This window comes from Odontesthes bonariensis, chromosome 5, assembly GCF_027942865.1.
Source record: "Odontesthes bonariensis isolate fOdoBon6 chromosome 5, fOdoBon6.hap1, whole genome shotgun sequence".
Taxonomy (NCBI): Eukaryota; Metazoa; Chordata; class Actinopteri; order Atheriniformes; family Atherinopsidae; genus Odontesthes; species Odontesthes bonariensis.
The window spans coordinates 36,803,341-36,821,211 of NC_134510.1; the positions used below are offsets into that span (position 1 = coordinate 36,803,341).

Here is a 17,871-nt window from a genome sequence, read left to right on the forward strand (position 1 = left end):
TGCTTAAATGTTAATTTGTTGTCTTCCGCTATCTTCTCAGTAACTCCTCGACCAATGAGCCGACAGCGTATTCTCATGTGTGAATATGCTGTCAGCTCATTGGTCACAGAGCAGGACAGGGCCTGGGAAAAAGTTCACCGTACATTTTCATATACAGCCCCCTGTTATTCATTTCCATTGGCATGATACTGCCTATTTTTAGATTCTCACAGTAATACGGGACAAAGTGCGTCCCTTTTCAGCTCAATACGGGACGATTCCGTTTTTCAAGGGACGGTTGGCAACCCTACATGTAACGATCCTAAATAAAGACAAAATTTAAAATATGGAGTTTGAAGTGTCCTAAAAGCAGCGATGTTTCTCTTCTCCTCGACTCCACCAGCAGTTGTGATTCCGCTCACGGACTCGGAGCACAAAATGCTGCCGCTGCACTTCGCTGTGGATCCCGGGAAGGACTGGGAGTGGGGAAAGGACGACACGGACAACGTGATGCTGGCCAGGTAAAGAAAACCATTCCAGGGGAGGTCTCGGATGTGCTGTTTAACGTCCCTGTTGGGTCAAAAATGTTCACAAGCGTGTAGGGATGGGAATCGAAAGCCGGTTCTTGTTGAGAACCGGTTCCCAGTGTTTCAATTCCTTGGAATCGTTTGGCGATTTAGCAAACGATTCCCTTATCGATTCCAGTGGGCGCCAATGACGTCCATGAATGAAGTCCAGTGCAGCCAACAGTAAACATGGCGCCCAAGCGGTACAAACGCTCGAAAGTTTGGTTACACATCCCTAAAAAAGACGACAACAGGGCAACTTGTAAAGTGAATATTTCACCAAAGGGAGGAAATACTACCAACACACAATAACTATGAATGAATGTCGTGTTTTCGATCCGCTCCGGACTAACGTTGGTGAATCTGAACCCAGCAACGTTAGCAACGTTAGCATGTCCTCGGCTGACGGGCAGCTGTCCCTTTAACGTGAAAGGGATTGACCCCGGATTCCAGATTAGCGACACTCTCTGGCATAAGATTAGCTTTAAATTCCTTCTCTGAATGAATCAGGAGGAGCGAGCCCAAAAATAGAAGCTCTGGAGGAAAAAAACAAAACAAACAAACATCCTTCCACCTTATTCGCGTCAGCTGCTGTTGACTCTGAGTGTCTTATTCACGTGGAACGGTGGGCAGAGATGATGTTACACAAGTGGCTGTTAACATTGTTATGGAAAGGTCACCGAGGGAAAAGATTTGCCTTTTTAGCCAACAGCTCTTTTAGTCTTTAATCACTTATTTTCAGTTAACATTTATGTAAAAGTACTTTATTTCTGCAGACCTTTACAGACGATCATTACGGTGGGCCAAAGTGCTTTACAGCAGGTGATAAATAAAGAGAAGAAGGAGTAAAAACAAATAAAAAACAATAAAAGAACAGTGAAAGCAATAAAATACAACAAAATCGAATAAGATAAAATAAGATTAAAGTGTTATCAATCCTAAATAAGTAGGTTTTCAGCCTAGATTTGAAGAGGCCCACATTTATGACCACCAAATCCTGCTAACATTGTGTCTTATTTTAACTCTAAATGCTGCTTTAAGGTATTATTATTGTTGTTGTTAATATACAATCATTGTAAATATTAATATTTTTTTGAGCTACTTGACTACTTTGAATTTCCCCCATTGGGGGATGAATAAAGTATTTTTCTATTCTATTTCTAAGAGTTGATGACTGAATCTCCTCGGTTTCCCTGGGAGCACATTAGATGTTTAATAGAATATAGAATCAAACTCGTAGCTTCTGTTTGGTAAAGACGTTACCCTGTGAAATCGCACCGTAAAACACTCAAACACGGTATTCATACGAGCCCCCTTCCTGTCGTTTTGATTTTGAACTTCTTTGTGTTGAGGAAACAGAACCAAAAGTAGAATCTGGAGCAGCAACACTCAGTAAAAGCTGTTCCAGAGTGCTGTTTCCCATCCTGTTCCAGCAGCTTCCTTTAACGCTTTGGGAACTGAGGACGCTGATTGTTGCAGTTTTTCAGAGGAATCTGGGTCCATTCGTGCTGAATCCCAGATTTCAGCTGCTCAGCGGTCCCTGGTTGTTGTTGCCTGGTTCGGCTCTTCATGATGCTCCGTACATGTTCAGCAGGAGACAGATGTGGACAGATGTGGACAGATGTGGACTGCAGGCAGGCCAGTGGAGCTCACACACTCTGTGTGTGTGAAGCCACGCTTATGGAAGTTTTTCTGTGCCATTAGAGTTCGAATATGAATTTCTAATATTGAATTTTTACAGCATCAAAATCAGACTTTGAATTTAAAAAACCAACAGTGTAAAAAAAAAAATCAATTTCTAAAAACAAAAATCAGTGTAAAAAAAATTCAACATCTAAAAAAAAAATTGTGTGTAACTTGATTGGCTGCCGTTGGATGAATTGAGACAGAGATCGATTGCTTCTCCCTGTTTACCCGGATGTTGAGTCTGGTTCTTTTTCCACTGAATTTTTTTAAATTTAATTTTTTTTCCATTGAATTTTTTGAAGTTTGAATTTTATTCTATTGAATTGTTTTCCATTGAATTTTTTTTCCATTGAATTTTTTTAAGTTGAATTTTATTCTATTGAATTGTTTTTCATTGAATTTTTTTCCATTGAATGTTTTTTAACAAAAAATTTTTTTCCTTTGAATTTTTTTCCATTGAATTTTATTCTATTGAATTTTTTTTCATTGAATTTTTTGAAGTTGAATTTTATTTACACTGATTTTTGTTTTTAGAAATAGATTATTTATTTTTTTTTTAAACTTTTTTTTTTTTTGCCTTTCCACTCTGAGGTTTCCCCCAGACTCCCTGAATCTTTTCAGAGTATTCTGCTCTGTAGATGCTGAAAGGCCTAGTGACGTTTCTCTGATGGAGTTTGGCACAAAGTGGTGAGCCACTAAACCTTTGCTGGATGCTCACCTGTCAGCAGTTAATCTGCTGATGATTTCTGAATCTTCCAGAACATTCTTCCATGCCCTTTAAACTTCTTTCTTTGCCTCTCGACTCCCTCTGGGTGTGTTGCATTGCTTTGTTTTCAAAATACAAAGAAGTTGGTGGGTGAAAACACTGAAAAACGATTTATTTCAAACCAATTTTAAGTTGTTTAATCGTGTATTTCCACTTTGTAACTTGTTTTGTTGTCTTTTTTTGTTCCAGTGTTGCTCTTTCTTTGGAGGCCAAGCTCCAGATGTTGCACACTTACCTGACGGTGGCCTGGCTGCCACTGCCCTGCGAGGTAATAAACAACGTGTTTGCAACTCAAACCACTTAAACCAGCTCAGACTACAGGAAGTTTGTTCGGCTCAAAAATAGTCAAGGATTCCAAGAAATGGAACCAAATCCCGACATAATCCGAGGAGCTGAGGGACACCGAGTGTTACAGCCACTTTGATTACTTTCCTTTTCCATCAGAGCAGCTGTGTCCCGCCTGCTGTTCATGAACATGTGTGGAAAACAGGCTGCAGGTTGGGTCACAGAGCCACGCCATGCTCAGAGGGACAAAGGTCCTCTTGTGTCCTTCATACCAACACAGGGACAAACTTCATGGTTCTGTGGCAGCACAGAGGTTCCTTTACTCGTGCCACAGGATGCAGTTAACCACAGGATCAGTAGCTGGTGTCCGTCCTGCCATGTCCGAATAAACCATTCTTTATTTAAGTGCCTCCAGTTTGTTGGTAGATGTGAAAAGATTAAGGCTGGGCAACGATTAAAATGTTTAATCTAATTAATCACATGATTTCTCTGATTAATGACCATTAATCGCATTTATACGCAAAATCCAAAAATGAATCCAAAAGTAGTGTATAGCTTTTAGCATTTAGTTTTATTTTAAATGTGCTGCCATATGAATGAAAGTGCCATAACATTTGTTGTGCAAACACACTTTAACATCAGCATCTTTCTGTAGTTTTTATGTAGAAGCCTCGCTCCACTGTCTGTTTCCTTGAATGACTTGCTGCTATCAGTTGTGTGTTTTGCCTTTAAGTGATATTTTAGACTGGAACTACTACGCTGAGAAGACAATTCAACTTGGCAGTGTTTACAGATGACTTTGGTTCTGTCGACTCCGCCGTCTGGAAGAACTTTAAAATGAAAATGGCCGAGTAAAAGTTCCGTACCCTTCTCCATGTTTGGTGGATCCGACGATTACTTTCTTTTCCTGTTCCACAGCAGACAGCAGCAGACTTTTACAAAATAAAAGCCTGTGAGCAGCAGACTTTTACAAAATAAAAGCCTGTGAGCGACAGACTTTTACAATAATAAAATAAATAATAAAACAGGGTCCGTGGCGTAGTGGGTTTTTTGCCCCCCCTTTCCTATCCATTAATTACCCAAATTATTATTATTTTTTATTTTTAAAATTAAAAATAAATAAATAAAACCTGCGTTTATGCGCAATAAAATATTTGTCAGCGTTAAATAATTAACGAGTTAACTCTCCCAGCCCTGACACCTGGACATTGAGTCATCTGTGGGAACAGAAACCGCTCTATGAATCACTCTTTTGACATTTTTTCCTGATACCTCTACTTCATGAAAACTAAACTCTGTCTCATGAATGTTCACTTGTTCAGTGACCTGAAGATGTCTTTTTGTTTTTATCCCTCTCAGCAGGCCCCACTGGCCCAGCCGGAGTCTCCCACCGCCTCGGCAGGAGAGGACGCCAGAACGCCTCCCGACTCAGGAGAGTCGGACAAGGAGTCGGTCAGCAGCAGCTCCAACGGCAACGGAGACGCCACCACGGCATCGGCGGTGAACGGGAGCGGGTCTCTGGCCAAGAACAACTCCTCTTCTTCCTCCAGTTCCTCCAGCAGCGCGTCAGGGAAGGACAAAACCAAGAAGGAGAAGGATAAAGACAAGAAGAGGGCGGACTCTGTGGCCAACAAGCTCGGCAGCTTTGGCAAGAGCCTCGGGAGCAAGCTGAAGAAAAACGTGGGCGGGCTGATGACGGGAAAGAACGCCGGGGCGGGCGGGGCCAAGCAGGAGGCCGGGGAGAAGAAGAAGGGCTCGTTTCGGGCGAGGAAGGGCAGCAAAGACAGCTCGCCTTCGGCCCAGGCCTCGGAGGATTCTGGGAAAGGCTCCCCGTCCTCGGGCAGCGAGCGCCTGGTGGGGACGGGCAGCAGCATGAGCAGCAGCGGCGGCAGCAGCACGGAGGGCGAGAACTACAAGTACAGCGCCGACGTGAAGGTCAGCCTGGGCATCCTGCGGGCCGCCATGCAGGGCGAGAGGAAATTCGTCTTCGCCAGCCTGCTGGCCACCAGCAACCGGCAGCCCTTCCAGGAGGAGATGATCCAGCGCTACCTCGCCGACGCCGAGGAACGCTTCCGGGCGGAGCAGGAGCAGCAGCGCCGCGACGCCGAGAGGAAAGGCGCCAATAACATCAACCAGCCGTCCAAGAAGGAGGCGGCGGGCGGCGCCGAGCCGAGTTACCGGCCGTACGAGGCCAAAGAGGAGCTGTCGGAGAACTCGTTGCCTTCCTTCAACCCGCTCAAGTCGGCTCCTTTGAGTCCCTCCATGTACGCTGTGGTTCCCATCCCTCGGCCCTCTTTCATAGACCAGCCCCCCGCCGCGGCCCCCCTGACGCAGCACCTCCACATGCACAGCTACCTGGACACCCGGCGCCAGCTGGCCGGCGGCTCTCCGGCCGCCTCGTACCCGGGCCTCCCCTCGTACGCCACGCTCCCCCGGCACTGCCCCGCCACACAAGGCGTCCCCTCCCATCTGCAGTACACTAACTCCCTCAGCCCCTCCCGCGTCGCCCCCTCGTACCCCCCGGAGTTCGACCCCCCGGACTACCCCGGGGCCGAACCCGTCGGCGGGAGCTACACCAACGGCTTCCGGGACCTGAGCTCCAGCCTGGACCCTCGGGGCGGGCAGCCCCCGGTTAGACACTACTCGCTGGGCAGCGCGGGCGGCCTGAGCGGCCTGCAGTCCAGCCGCTGCCGGACGCCCAGCTGCACCTACTACGGACACCCCGAGACGGGAAACTACTGCTCCTACTGCTACAGAGAAGAGCTGAAGAAGAGGGAGCCGGAGCCGGCCATCCACAGGTTCTGAACCCGCCCGGCTGTGGGGCTGGGATTTTTGAAGAGTGGCCTTTTTTTTTGTGTTTCAATTAAAAAAAAAACAGCGACTGGAGCAGAGCAGCCTCTGAAAGGACGAGAGAAAGAAGGCGGCAGTCTTTCTCCTCCTTTTTTTAAAGCTGCGTCGTTTCCTGTGACGGGAGTCGGAGTAAACGGGGGGCTTTCTGGCTCCCCCGTTAGACCACAGAATAAACTAACTGCACTTCTGTTACATTTTGCTGTGGCTCTTATGCAGGTGTTGTGTATGAGTGTGTTTGTGTGTGTGTGTAAACTACAGGCCCTCCTCCCTCGTAAGAGTCGAACGCCTCGCTGCTGTCTCCCTCTAGTGGAGAGAATGTATACGGCAGGCGCCGTACATGACACTAAGCAACATGCACACATACCGCACACGCCACGTTCCGCTCGCACTACGACACACACGCCGAGCAACGCAAGCACAAGCTGTAAAAGGCACGAGTCTCCACTCCGTACGGGGTCTGTAATAATGTTCGGCTTAGGTGATTAAGGGTCATTTCAGTGTTACGCAGATACTGCTCGCATCAAACGTACCTCTGGGAAACGGCGAGTTCGTCCTCGCCAAGTCGCGGACTGAAACCACGGGCTGCTGCGGTGCTAACGCCACAGAATGCAAAGTCGTACACGTCCGTGCGTTGTCCGCTACTTTTCCGATTCACGAAGATGTCAGCCTTCTGAGAACGGGTTGAGTTTATCAGCCGGAGCCAAGGCAACGATCCCGTTCCCAGAGCCGGGTTCAGAGTTTTCTTTTTTACGTCTTTATTGGAACGTTTCTCTTTGTTCGAGGTCTTCCCGTTTCTGTGAGAATCGTTTGTGTGTTTTGTTTTTTTCTCCCACTTCAGGGTCAAAGGTCAGCGATGCAAAGCGACACATTTCCACGCGCGTGTGCGATCACACCCGGCTTTAACGCGCGCTCCTGAGTGATCCCGTCAGTCAGCCGAGAGTCAGATCTCTAACGCATTCAGTTTGTTTTCACTCTTATTTTAATCTGCCCAGATGTGAGATGAAGGAAGTGAAATGGAATCAGTTCTTATTGATCTTAACGGAGCTCGGTGTCCACACGGCTCTTTTTAAAAGAACGCACACGCCTTGAATAGGAGCACATATGCGTCATGAGATTCTTGTGATGGATGCAAATCATTTTACGATACAGTTATCAAAGCTTAGCTAAATGACACAACTCCCTTTTTTTTTTTTCTTTATTCGGATATATTCCCACACAAATTTCCCATCGGATGGCAGCTGTGCCATCCTCATATTTTCCCCATGCAGTAGCTGTAAATGAGCTCGTTGGGGCCGAGGCCCGTTAAAAAGGCGACTCCGGGGACCCTCGGGACAGATTGGGTGGACGGAGCAGCTGCCAGCACAGCTGAACACAAAGGACGAGCGGGAAGCTTTCTGCCAATGATTCATCCTCTGAGTTTGGACACTGTTTGCATTCTGGGGAAAGCCTCCCGTCCGATCAGTCACTGGGTCCCAGGACAGTGTTAGGCTTCTGTTCAGTGTTCTGTATTTACAGCTGTATTTAGCTGTATTTACATCTGTATTTACAGCTGTATTTACATCTGTATTTACAGCTGTATTTATCTGTATTTACAGCTGTATTTACAGCTGTATTTAGCTGTATTTACATCTGTATTTAGCTGTATTTACATCTGTATTTAGCTGTATTTACATCTGTATTTACAGCTGTATTTAGCTGTATTTACATCTGTATTTACAGCTGTATTTAGCTGTATTTACATCTGTATTTACATCTGTATTTAGCTGTATTTACAGCTGTATTTAGCTGTATTTACATCTGTATTTAGCTGTATTTACATCTGTATTTACAGCTGTATTTACAGCTGTATTTACAGCTGTATTTATCTGTATTTACATCTGTATTTATCTGTATTTACATCTGTATTTACAGCTGTATTTATCTGTATTTATCTGTATTTACAGCTGTATTTACATCTGTATTTACATCTGTATTTAGCTGTATTTACATCTGTATTTACATCTGTATTTAGCTGTATTTACATTTGTATTTACAGCTGTATTTACATTTGTATTTACATTTGTATTTACATCTGTATTTACAGCTGTATTTACATCTGTATTTAGCTGTATTTACAGCTGTATTTACAGCTGTATTTAGCTGTATTTACATCTGTATTTACAGCTGTATTTAGCTGTATTTACAGCTGTATTTATCTGTATTTACAGCTGTATTTAGCTGTATTTACATCTGTATTTACAGCTGTATTTATCTGTATTTACAGCTGTATTTATCTGTATTTACAGCTGTATTTACATCTGTATTTAGCTGTATTTACATCTGTATTTACAGCTGTATTTATCTGTATTTACATCTGTATTTACATTTGTATTTACATCTGTATTTACATTTGTATTTACATTTGTATTTACAACTGTAAATACAAATGTAAATACAGCTGTATTTACAGCTGTATTTACATTTGTATTTACATCTGTATTTACATTTGTATTTACATTTGTATTTACAACTGTAAATACAAATGTAAATACAGCTGTATTTACAGCTGTATTTACATTTGTATTCACATCTGTATTTACATCTGTATTTACATCTGTATTTAGCTGTATTTACATCTGTATTTACATCTGTATTTAGCTGTATTTACATCTGTATTTACAGCTGTATTTATCTGTATTTACATCTGTATTTACATTTGTATTTACATCTGTATTCACATCTGTATTTACATTTGTATTTACATTTGTATTTACAGCTGTATTTACATCTGTATTTACATTTGTATTTACAGCTGTATTTACATATGTATTTACATATGTATTTTACATCTGTATTTACAGCTGTATTTACATATGTATTTTACATCTGTATTTACAGCTGTATTTACAGCTGTATTTACAGCTGTATTTACAGCTGTATTTACATATGTATTTTACATCTGTATTTACAGCTGTATTTACATCTGTATTTACATATGTATTTTACATCTGTATTTACAGCTGTATTTACAGCTGTATTTACATCTGTATTTACATATGTATTTTACATCTGTATTTACAGCTGTATTTATCTGTATTTACATCTGTAATTACATCTGTATTTACATCTGTATTTACAGATGTATTTACAGCTGTATTTACAGCTGTAAATACATCTGTATTTACAGCTGTATTTATCTGTATTTACATTTGTATTTACATCTGTATTTACAGATGTATTTACAGCTGTATTTACAGATGTAAATACATCTGTATTTACAGATGTATTTACATCTGTATTTACATCTGTATTTAGCTGTATTTACATCTGTATTTACAGCTGTATTTATCTGTATTTACAGCTGTATTTACATCTGTATTTAGCTGTATTTACATCTGTATTTACAGCTGTATTTATCTGTATTTACATCTGTATTTACATTTGTATTTACATCTGTATTCACATCTGTATTTACATTTGTATTTACATTTGTATTTACAGCTGTATTTACATCTGTATTTACATTTGTATTTACAGCTGTATTTACATATGTATTTACATCTGTATTTACATTTGTATTTACAGCTGTATTTACAGCTGTATTTACATATGTATTTTACATCTGTATTTACAGCTGTATTTACATCTGTATTTACATATGTATTTTACATCTGTATTTACAGCTGTATTTACAGCTGTATTTACATCTGTATTTACATATGTATTTTACATCTGTATTTACAGCTGTATTTATCTGTATTTACATCTGTAATTACATCTGTATTTACATCTGTATTTACAGATGTATTTACAGCTGTATTTATCTGTATTTACATTTGTATTTACATCTGTATTTACAGATGTATTTACAGCTGTATTTACATCTGTATTTACATCTGTATGTACATCTGTCCACTTCTGATCGATCACTCAGAGAACGCAGTTGATGCCAGATGTGAACATGGCCTCGTTTTTGTCGAGATTTATCTGAAAACGACTGTTTCTTACGACCTCGTAACTTCCCGAAAAATTTGACTTTAAAGTTTTGCGTCCCTGGTTTCCTGAGCAAAACAAAACTTCCTTTTAATGTTTATCGGTCTCGTCATTCGCTGCAAATCCAGAAGTTCTACTCCAGGCGCTTTCTTTCCTTTTGGGTGTCCTTTTCTGTCTGATCCAAACTTTTTGCACAATTCAAGCACTTTCTAGATGTGCATCGATACGTTAGATAAGTTTGACTTTTTCTCAAAGCGCCTGGTCGTCCCTGGATGGTCTCTGCAGAATAATGAGCACGGGCTGGAGGCTTTTATTTTTAAAACTCCACCTCCAGCATCACTGACTAACTCAGCGTCTCGGTTGCCTTTTTTCAGCATTTATCCTCAGACATCCGCTGCTTTTGATCGAATTCTGTTATCCTGTTAGTGAGGAGTATAAATAAGTTGATAATGGAGCGCTTCAGTCAGAGTCTTCCTTCGAAATGACTACTAAATTACTTTAAACGTGTAATTATTTCCCCTCAGATAAGCCATGGTGTTGGATTCCTGTTTGTGGGAACAACTCTAGTTGCTCCACTACGTTTTTTTTTGTTCTTTTTTCTTTGAGGTTCTTAGAAAAGCACAATTCAGTATGCAATTCACTGCCTTGCCCAGTTGGGGGCGCTGTTGTTTTCCTTTTTAACTCTGTGTTTGCTCCTGACCTCCACCCAACTACAGACTAAACTAACCAAAATGATGAGGGGAAATGCTCAGCAGAGCGAGTTTAACACTTTGTATTTAAGAGTTGCTGCTTAAAGAAGGAGGGACTCTTTCTGCCGTGCTTTGTGATCACAATAAAACACTCAAACTTCACCGTTTCCTAACTTAACATTTGCTGTGTGAATGTTGAAACCCATTAAATGTTTTCATAGTTTTGGGAAGATAATTCCTGTTTGTGTTTCCTCCAGAGGAACGATCAGCTCACAGACCGTCGGTTCTCTTTTTTTTTTTCTCATGGTTTTTGTTCTTTTTATCTTTTTATTTCTGCGGTGAAACAGATGCCTCCAAAAACATCAGACTTTTACAGGTTACGAAGACTTTTTTTGTATTTAAAGATTTCAGAAGAAGAAGAAAACAAAAAAAAAAGCGGTGGAGAGGTTGTACAAATATGTTCCGACTTATTTTTGTAAGCCCGAAGTTTTACAGTGTTTTTAAAAGGGTAAGAATGTATATTGTTGGATAATAAGCTTGTAAGAGCCTGGATTCGGGGAAGAATCTGTTAACCAGAATGAGACATTCTTACTGTTGAAGGAAACCCCCAGAAGGGCCTTTTCATACGTGAGGCTCCTTCGTTACGAACTAATTTCCTCAAACAATTTGAGAAAAAATAAATAAATATATATATGTATATGTGTGTATGTATATATATATATATATATATATATATATATATATATATATATATTAATAGTGCTATTTTTTTAAATAGGTTTCCTTGTGGAAAGTTTAGCTGAGATAACTTAGGATGTTCTTTCTCACACGGCTAATGGTCTCGCAGTCTGGCTTTTAGTTGTTTGTTTTTAAATACGTTTACTTTTTAAACTCCGCAGCTACGCTGAAACGTCACGTTTTCGTCGACTCGGTTGATTTCCTCCAAACCGGAAGAGAAAATGGCTCAGAATAAGTTGGCCTGATATATTTTTATATATTGTACAACACTGTCGTTTCATCATTGATGACGTTTAACATGGAATACTTCGAGTTGCATGGGACTGGAACTGTTGCATGTATATGGCGAAAAACATGTTACCAAATTTGTGCATTATTTGAACTTGATTTTTTCTGTTTTTCTTTTTTTTTTTTATCGTTCTAATTTTATTTTTCCTTCGTGAGGAGAGCCCCCCCCCCCCCCCCCCCCCCCCAAGGCTGTGTGACAGTGCAATCTGGATAGAAAGAACATCAGATTTTATGTTAGGTTATTATTATAATTATTTTTTGCACCGTTTGAATAAATTCTCGTTGTATTTCAAGGATTTTTATGCTTGCTTTCTTTTTGCCTTTTTTCACGAGCGACTTTTTATTTATCTGACGACTCTTTTGTCATGAAAGCCACAACAATGCAATCACTTCTTTGGAATTTGTTCAGAAAGCATAACTGAAAGTCTACAGTAAAAAAACATCTGTTTTAAACTAAAGTCGTGATGTCGTATGTGTGGACTAACACCTTTGAGAACATCTATTATAATCATTTTCTGAGCAGAAAGGCTCCTGGTGGATCAGACAAGGCAACAAAAAAGTAAAACTTTCTTAGATTTAATGAAATGAGCCCAAAATGAAAGTCATTTTTAGTTTTATTACGGGTTTTTTTTTTAGCCTCTTCCATCTTAGAAGCTGCTGTACTTTCTATTTGTTACACAATCACAACCAAAGCTTTAAAATCAGTACCACAAAAAAGAATAAATCTGTAAATGAGACAACAAAACCAAACATTTTATTTCCACATTTATTTCTGTATATATTTTTACACAAGTATATAAAATAGTACCTCTAATTTCCCTCATTCTTTTAACTTTTTATTTCTGTTTTTGTACTTTCTTGTCATTTCTTTGTCTTTGCTTTTCTCTCTTGTTTAGCTGTGATCCAATCAGCTTTGAGCTATAGTTTTCTCTGCTCTGATCCAATCAGCTTTGAGGTATAGTTTTCTCTGCCACTGCTCTGATCCAATCAGCTTTGAGCTCTAGTTGGCCTCACTCCTCTGAACCAATCAGATGGTCTACAACTCAAATTCCTGTTCATGCTGCAGGATTTTTCATGCAGCTCGTGCAACAGCAATAAATCATCATCTTCAAAGTGTACCAAGATACTTTGGCAACTTTTTGCCTTTCTTTTCTTTTCCTTTTTTGGTAAGTTTTTGGTTGACGGTTAATTAAAGCTTTGGTGTCGTACGTCAAACACAGATCAGAATCAGGAAGTAGACACAACTCAACCACATACCCGATTGTCTCAGAGCAAAAAACAGATAAATGAAAAAGTATAAAAAATAAAGTGACATAAAATTGTTTATAGACTGATATAAATTAAACTACTGTTTTTTTTTTAAATATTTACATACAACAAAAATGATTTATTTTGAGTATATGCAGGGATAAATGGGGAAAAAGCATGAAAAAATAGTTTTAATTGTTCTTTTCTTTATTTGTTCATTAATTTATGTCTTCATTCCTTTCTGAATATACCGTATATATATATATATCCTCATTTATTCTTCTTCTTCCACAGGTTTGTGATTCTTTTGTCAGTCTTATGGTTCCATACTAAGCCGCTGTTAGGAATAGTTTGGGTTCTGACTATTCCCTGGAGAGGTTGCCTGTTATTGCTATGACAGAAATTGATGTAGCATCTTCATTTCTGACATGTTTGAGGACAGGTTCTCCATTCGTCAGCATAACTCACTGTTATCGACTCAGAGACTAATTTTTAGGCCTAAAATCTCTCATTTTGGCCTTGTAGCCGTTACCGCCGAGGACATTTTTCAAGATGCACAAACACTTCTCAAAGGGTTTAGCTGTTTTAAGTCTGATGTAAGGGTAGCTGGACGGCACCCAGAGAACATCTGTCCTGCCGGAGTCACAGAATCACAACCAGCCTCAGTGGTGCCATCATTTATCTCCAAAAAGTTTGATTTTCTCATCAAAGTGGTGCAGCAGAGACATGAAAAACATGGCGGCATTTCAAGGCAAATAAATCCAGCAGATGAAGGTGAAAAAAGCGACTTATTTGTCGTCTATGTAATTCTGTATTGCCTTAACCTTGTTGCATTATACATTGGTGAATAACTCCAGCTCAGATGATGCAAGGTCCTGTGTCTGGGTCTGTTTTATGTATTAGAGAAATCGGAGACCCTAATGTAATATTGAACAGTTTCCCATGTGGTAAAAAATCCAGACCTCTCTATTATAGTTCTCCTCAGCTGTCCGGCGGGGCTAAGTGTCGCTCAGGATTAGCTGAACTTTCCCTTTTTCTTCCTGGAGAGGAATTTCTTCGAAACTGACCTCCTGTGTTTGCCTGAAAGCAAATTGCTGGTGCTCTGAGACCTCCAGCCTGGATGAGAGAGAAGAGGTCCCTGTTCGGAGTGGCCAAAGGATCAGAAGAAGGTACAAAAAGAGGCTGTAAACGCTGAATTAGCACAGCTGAGTTTGGTAATAAGTTGCTTTTTTTTCTCTTTTGGGGGATGTTTTGCTGCATCAGAATGTTTTTTTTGTTTTTTTTTGGATGTTGGTTGCTTAACTGAAGCATCTGATTCCTCATTTTGTTATACTCTACAGACATCATTCATAGCCAAACGGGTCAAGACAGCAATTACCGGTGGAACCTTTAATCAAATTTACTTTAAAAACAAACAGATCTGCCAGGTGTGTGATAAAGGATGCAGATACCTGGTGTTTATCCACCAGCCACAGACCATATAAACCCTTTTTCATACAGCTAATCTGAATTAAAACTGCAGCAGCAACACAAAAGATCAAACAAATAGTCTGTTTAGTGCTTTAACTAGTGTACTGATGTATGTTGTTATGCAATTTAGGCGATATTCTAAGTGCAAAATATACATGTAAGCCTACAGCCGCAGAATAAAAAGACTGGAATAAGAAGTTTACTTTTACTTACACTTATTTCATTGCTTCAATTTTTGCATCTCAGGCCTGCAACAAATTCCTCCAAAAGTAGAGATTATATGGTTTTTACCACTTTGTGATGTTGCCATTCCTTCTCATACTTAAAGATGTTCTGACATAGAGTTTACTGAACGATAAAGATTTTCAGGTGTTCATGATTCAGTCCTCAGCCGGGCCTTTGGAACGTGTGCAGAATGTGCTTTTCCATGCTCTGCTTGGACAGTGCACGGACGTCCCTGGAAAAGATGTGGTCCTGAAGCTTTGCTCATTGGGGCCTTGATCCAAGCCCATCCCATCCCAGAGCCTGGCTGCAGGGACTGGGTGCTGACAGCAGGCTGGATGCTCCTTTGGCTCTTTGCTCCGTTTCTTCCAACAAAGATCTGGAACACTGATGGCTCTGACCACAGCACACGTCGGCTTCTTTTTTTTCTTTTTTTTTTTTTTGCACAGTAGGGTTTGAAGTGGCATTTATGAATATAACTCTGTATTGTAGTGCTTGACAAAGGTTTCCCACAGTAACCCCTTGTCCACATAGATAGATAGATAGATAGATAGATAGATAAGTACTTTATTCATCCCAATTTGGGAAATTATTGAGTTGCAACAGCGTACAGTATAAAAGATAAGTAAACAATTAAGGAAAAACAAGCAAATAAATAGAATAAAAATAGAGAATAAACATCAGCTATATACAAATCTATATGAAGAGTATGTATGAAGAGTAGGGTAAATAATAATAATAGTAATAATAATAATAATAATAATAAACATCAGTAAACTAAATAAAAACAGATTTGTACATTTAACAATAAAGGTAAAAATAAATTGAACTGAGCAGACTGAACCAATAAGAAATATAGGGTATATGGATAATTTACATTATATTGTGCTATGATGATATTTGTGCAAATGTTATTAGTAATTAGTAAGTTCTATCAGCTTTTGATGAATGATGGGGACTGATGCATCCCGTCTGAGGGATCAGAGGTTAACGGCTGTCCAGTTTAGGCCTGCTGCCTTGTCCTTTACACACTGAAATTCATCTATATTATTTTCATGGTTTAATGGTGTCACACACTGTGGAGGTAGAGATACAAAACACTTCCAATCTTTGTTGAGAATCTGGACATCTGGTCATCTTTCCCCCTTAAAAAAAAGCCTTTTATGAAAAATGTTTTTGCACCAAATTATGGTTACAATCACCTGTTTGAAATCAACTAACAGCATATTCTAAACCTCAGGAGTAGCCTTAAATTGCCCCCCCATCCTGACTTTTTTTTATGTGTTGCAAGCCTGAAATGCAGGAAGAGAAGTATATTAACAAATACAGTAAAGTTGACGCGACAAAGCACGATGTTTTGGTTTCCTATTGTCTGCAACATCTCAACTTTTTTCTCATTTTTCTATTGTGTTGAGTGGTGGTGAGTTCAAAGATTTCTGAAAAAAGCGGGAAAAGTTGCTGCTCCAACTTCCAGTGAGCAGAATCCAATTTCCCGGTGGAGTGTGGCCAGAGCCGGCCCAACTAAGGCATAGGCCAACTACGCGGTCGCTTTGGGCCCCCACGCCACCAGGGGGCCCCAGAGAGCACCGAGACGTTGTGATAAAAAAGTAAATATATACATGAAATTAAAATAACATTGAATAATTTAAACGAAATTGTATTACACCAGGAAAATTTTTTTTTTTTGACAAAATACTAATCCTAGGTTAATTTATGCCTCCTGTTGGCTGCTGCCACCGTTGGGCAAAATTATTTAAGTATTGTATTTATTATTTAAGTATTTAATTTTGATTACAACTTTATTTTTCTGTAAGATAATGCGAATGTCATTTGATTCTCTTTTGTATTTGGATTTTGAACATTTTGCACACCATTGCACATCTGAAAGAAATTAAACTATTTAACGTGTTTACTATAAATGCAGTCTCCAGCCTGCTGATGTTACTTTCAAATAGTTAAATTAATGAGCCATACTTATACATCACTCTTTATGTAGAAGTTAATTAAACCATATTTATGAGTTTGCTATCCCCTTAAGGTTAAAAACAAGAATGACACCTGTATAATGTAAGATGATTACAAATAATGCTAATGATTGTGGGCCCGTTACACACATAACAGTGTAGCCTATGGAATAATGAGGCATCTGGAGCTGAGGTGATGGTAAGGGGGGCCCAAATGAAATTCTGCTTAAGGCCCCAAAAAGGCTTGGGCCGGCCCTGAATGTGGCCCATTCCAGACCCATAAAAAAAACGTTATTTTGGCCAGATGCACTGTCTCTTTAAGAAGCTCCACAACCGCCGCTGCTCCTTTTTTTTTTTTTGTTCCACCAGTGTGTTTCACTATGGCGAAGGAATAAACAAATACAGCCAAATGGGCAGGGAACGGCAGTAGCCGTGAGCACATCTCTCCGTTAGTGACTAACAGCAGTTTATTACAGTCCAGTGACGGCCGGCGGTGGGTTTCAGCAGGGTGTGCTCTGGGGTTTCTGTGTGCTGTCAGAGCGGAGAGCGATGAAAAGAGCCAAAATAGTTTGTTCGTCCTCACTGAACACCTCAGCTGGAGAAGCCGGTGACACGGGCTGGCCGCCGTTGGACGGACCCGGACCTTTCTGTTCGCTTTAACGGCTCTTTTCGGTTCAACGGCTCTGTTCGGTTTAACGGCTCTTTTCGCTTTAACGGCTCTTTTCGCTTCAACGGCTCTTTTTTGGTTTAACGGCTCTTTTTTGGTTTAACGGCTCTTTTTCGGTTTAACGGCTCTGTTCGGTTTAACGGCTCTTTTCGGTTTAACGGCTATTTTTCGGTTAAACGGTTATTTTTCGGTTGAAGCCGACGCCGAATTCGCGACCGTTAGCTTATGATACCGTCCAGTTTTTCTAGTGTTTTTACTCTGTGGGCTTTATGCTGCTTCTCTTTCGCTGATAAATTCGTCGTTTTATAAAAAACAACAACAACAACAAAAATGTTGACGGGATCCAAGACCACGTTCAAAGTGAGGCAAATGCTCCCAGATATCAAGGTGAGGCTAACTGACGCTAACCAGCCTTTTAACTTCTTAACTCCAGTGTGTGTTTCTGTTGATTTAATGCCACTTTGTTACTCTTAACTGAGGT

The 17,871-nt window shown here is 40.2% G+C and overlaps 2 protein-coding genes across 6 annotated transcripts in view; both read left to right on the plus strand.

Moving 5' to 3' along the window:
- Positions 1-7,630, plus strand: part of otud7b (OTU deubiquitinase 7B) — a 50,685-nt gene extending 43,055 nt beyond the window's left edge. For 2 of the 5 annotated variants that reach the window (XM_075466276.1, XM_075466278.1), the window contains exons 10-12: positions 383-500; positions 3,187-3,265; positions 4,642-7,630. In XM_075466276.1, coding sequence (XP_075322391.1) covers positions 383-500; positions 3,187-3,265; positions 4,642-6,087 — 1,643 coding nt within the window. In that variant the 3' untranslated portion in view covers positions 6,088-7,630. The remainder of the gene's footprint in view (positions 1-382; positions 501-3,186; positions 3,266-4,641) is intronic. The other 3 variants (XM_075466277.1, XM_075466280.1, XM_075466279.1) reach the window with 2 other exon arrangements.
- A 9,469-nt stretch (positions 7,631-17,099) lies between these two features.
- Positions 17,100-17,871, plus strand: part of mtmr11 (myotubularin related protein 11) — a 42,859-nt gene continuing 42,087 nt past the window's right edge. Inside the window, exon 1 of the mRNA XM_075466281.1 lies at positions 17,100-17,777. Coding sequence (XP_075322396.1) covers positions 17,721-17,777 — 57 coding nt within the window. The 5' untranslated portion in view covers positions 17,100-17,720. The remainder of the gene's footprint in view (positions 17,778-17,871) is intronic.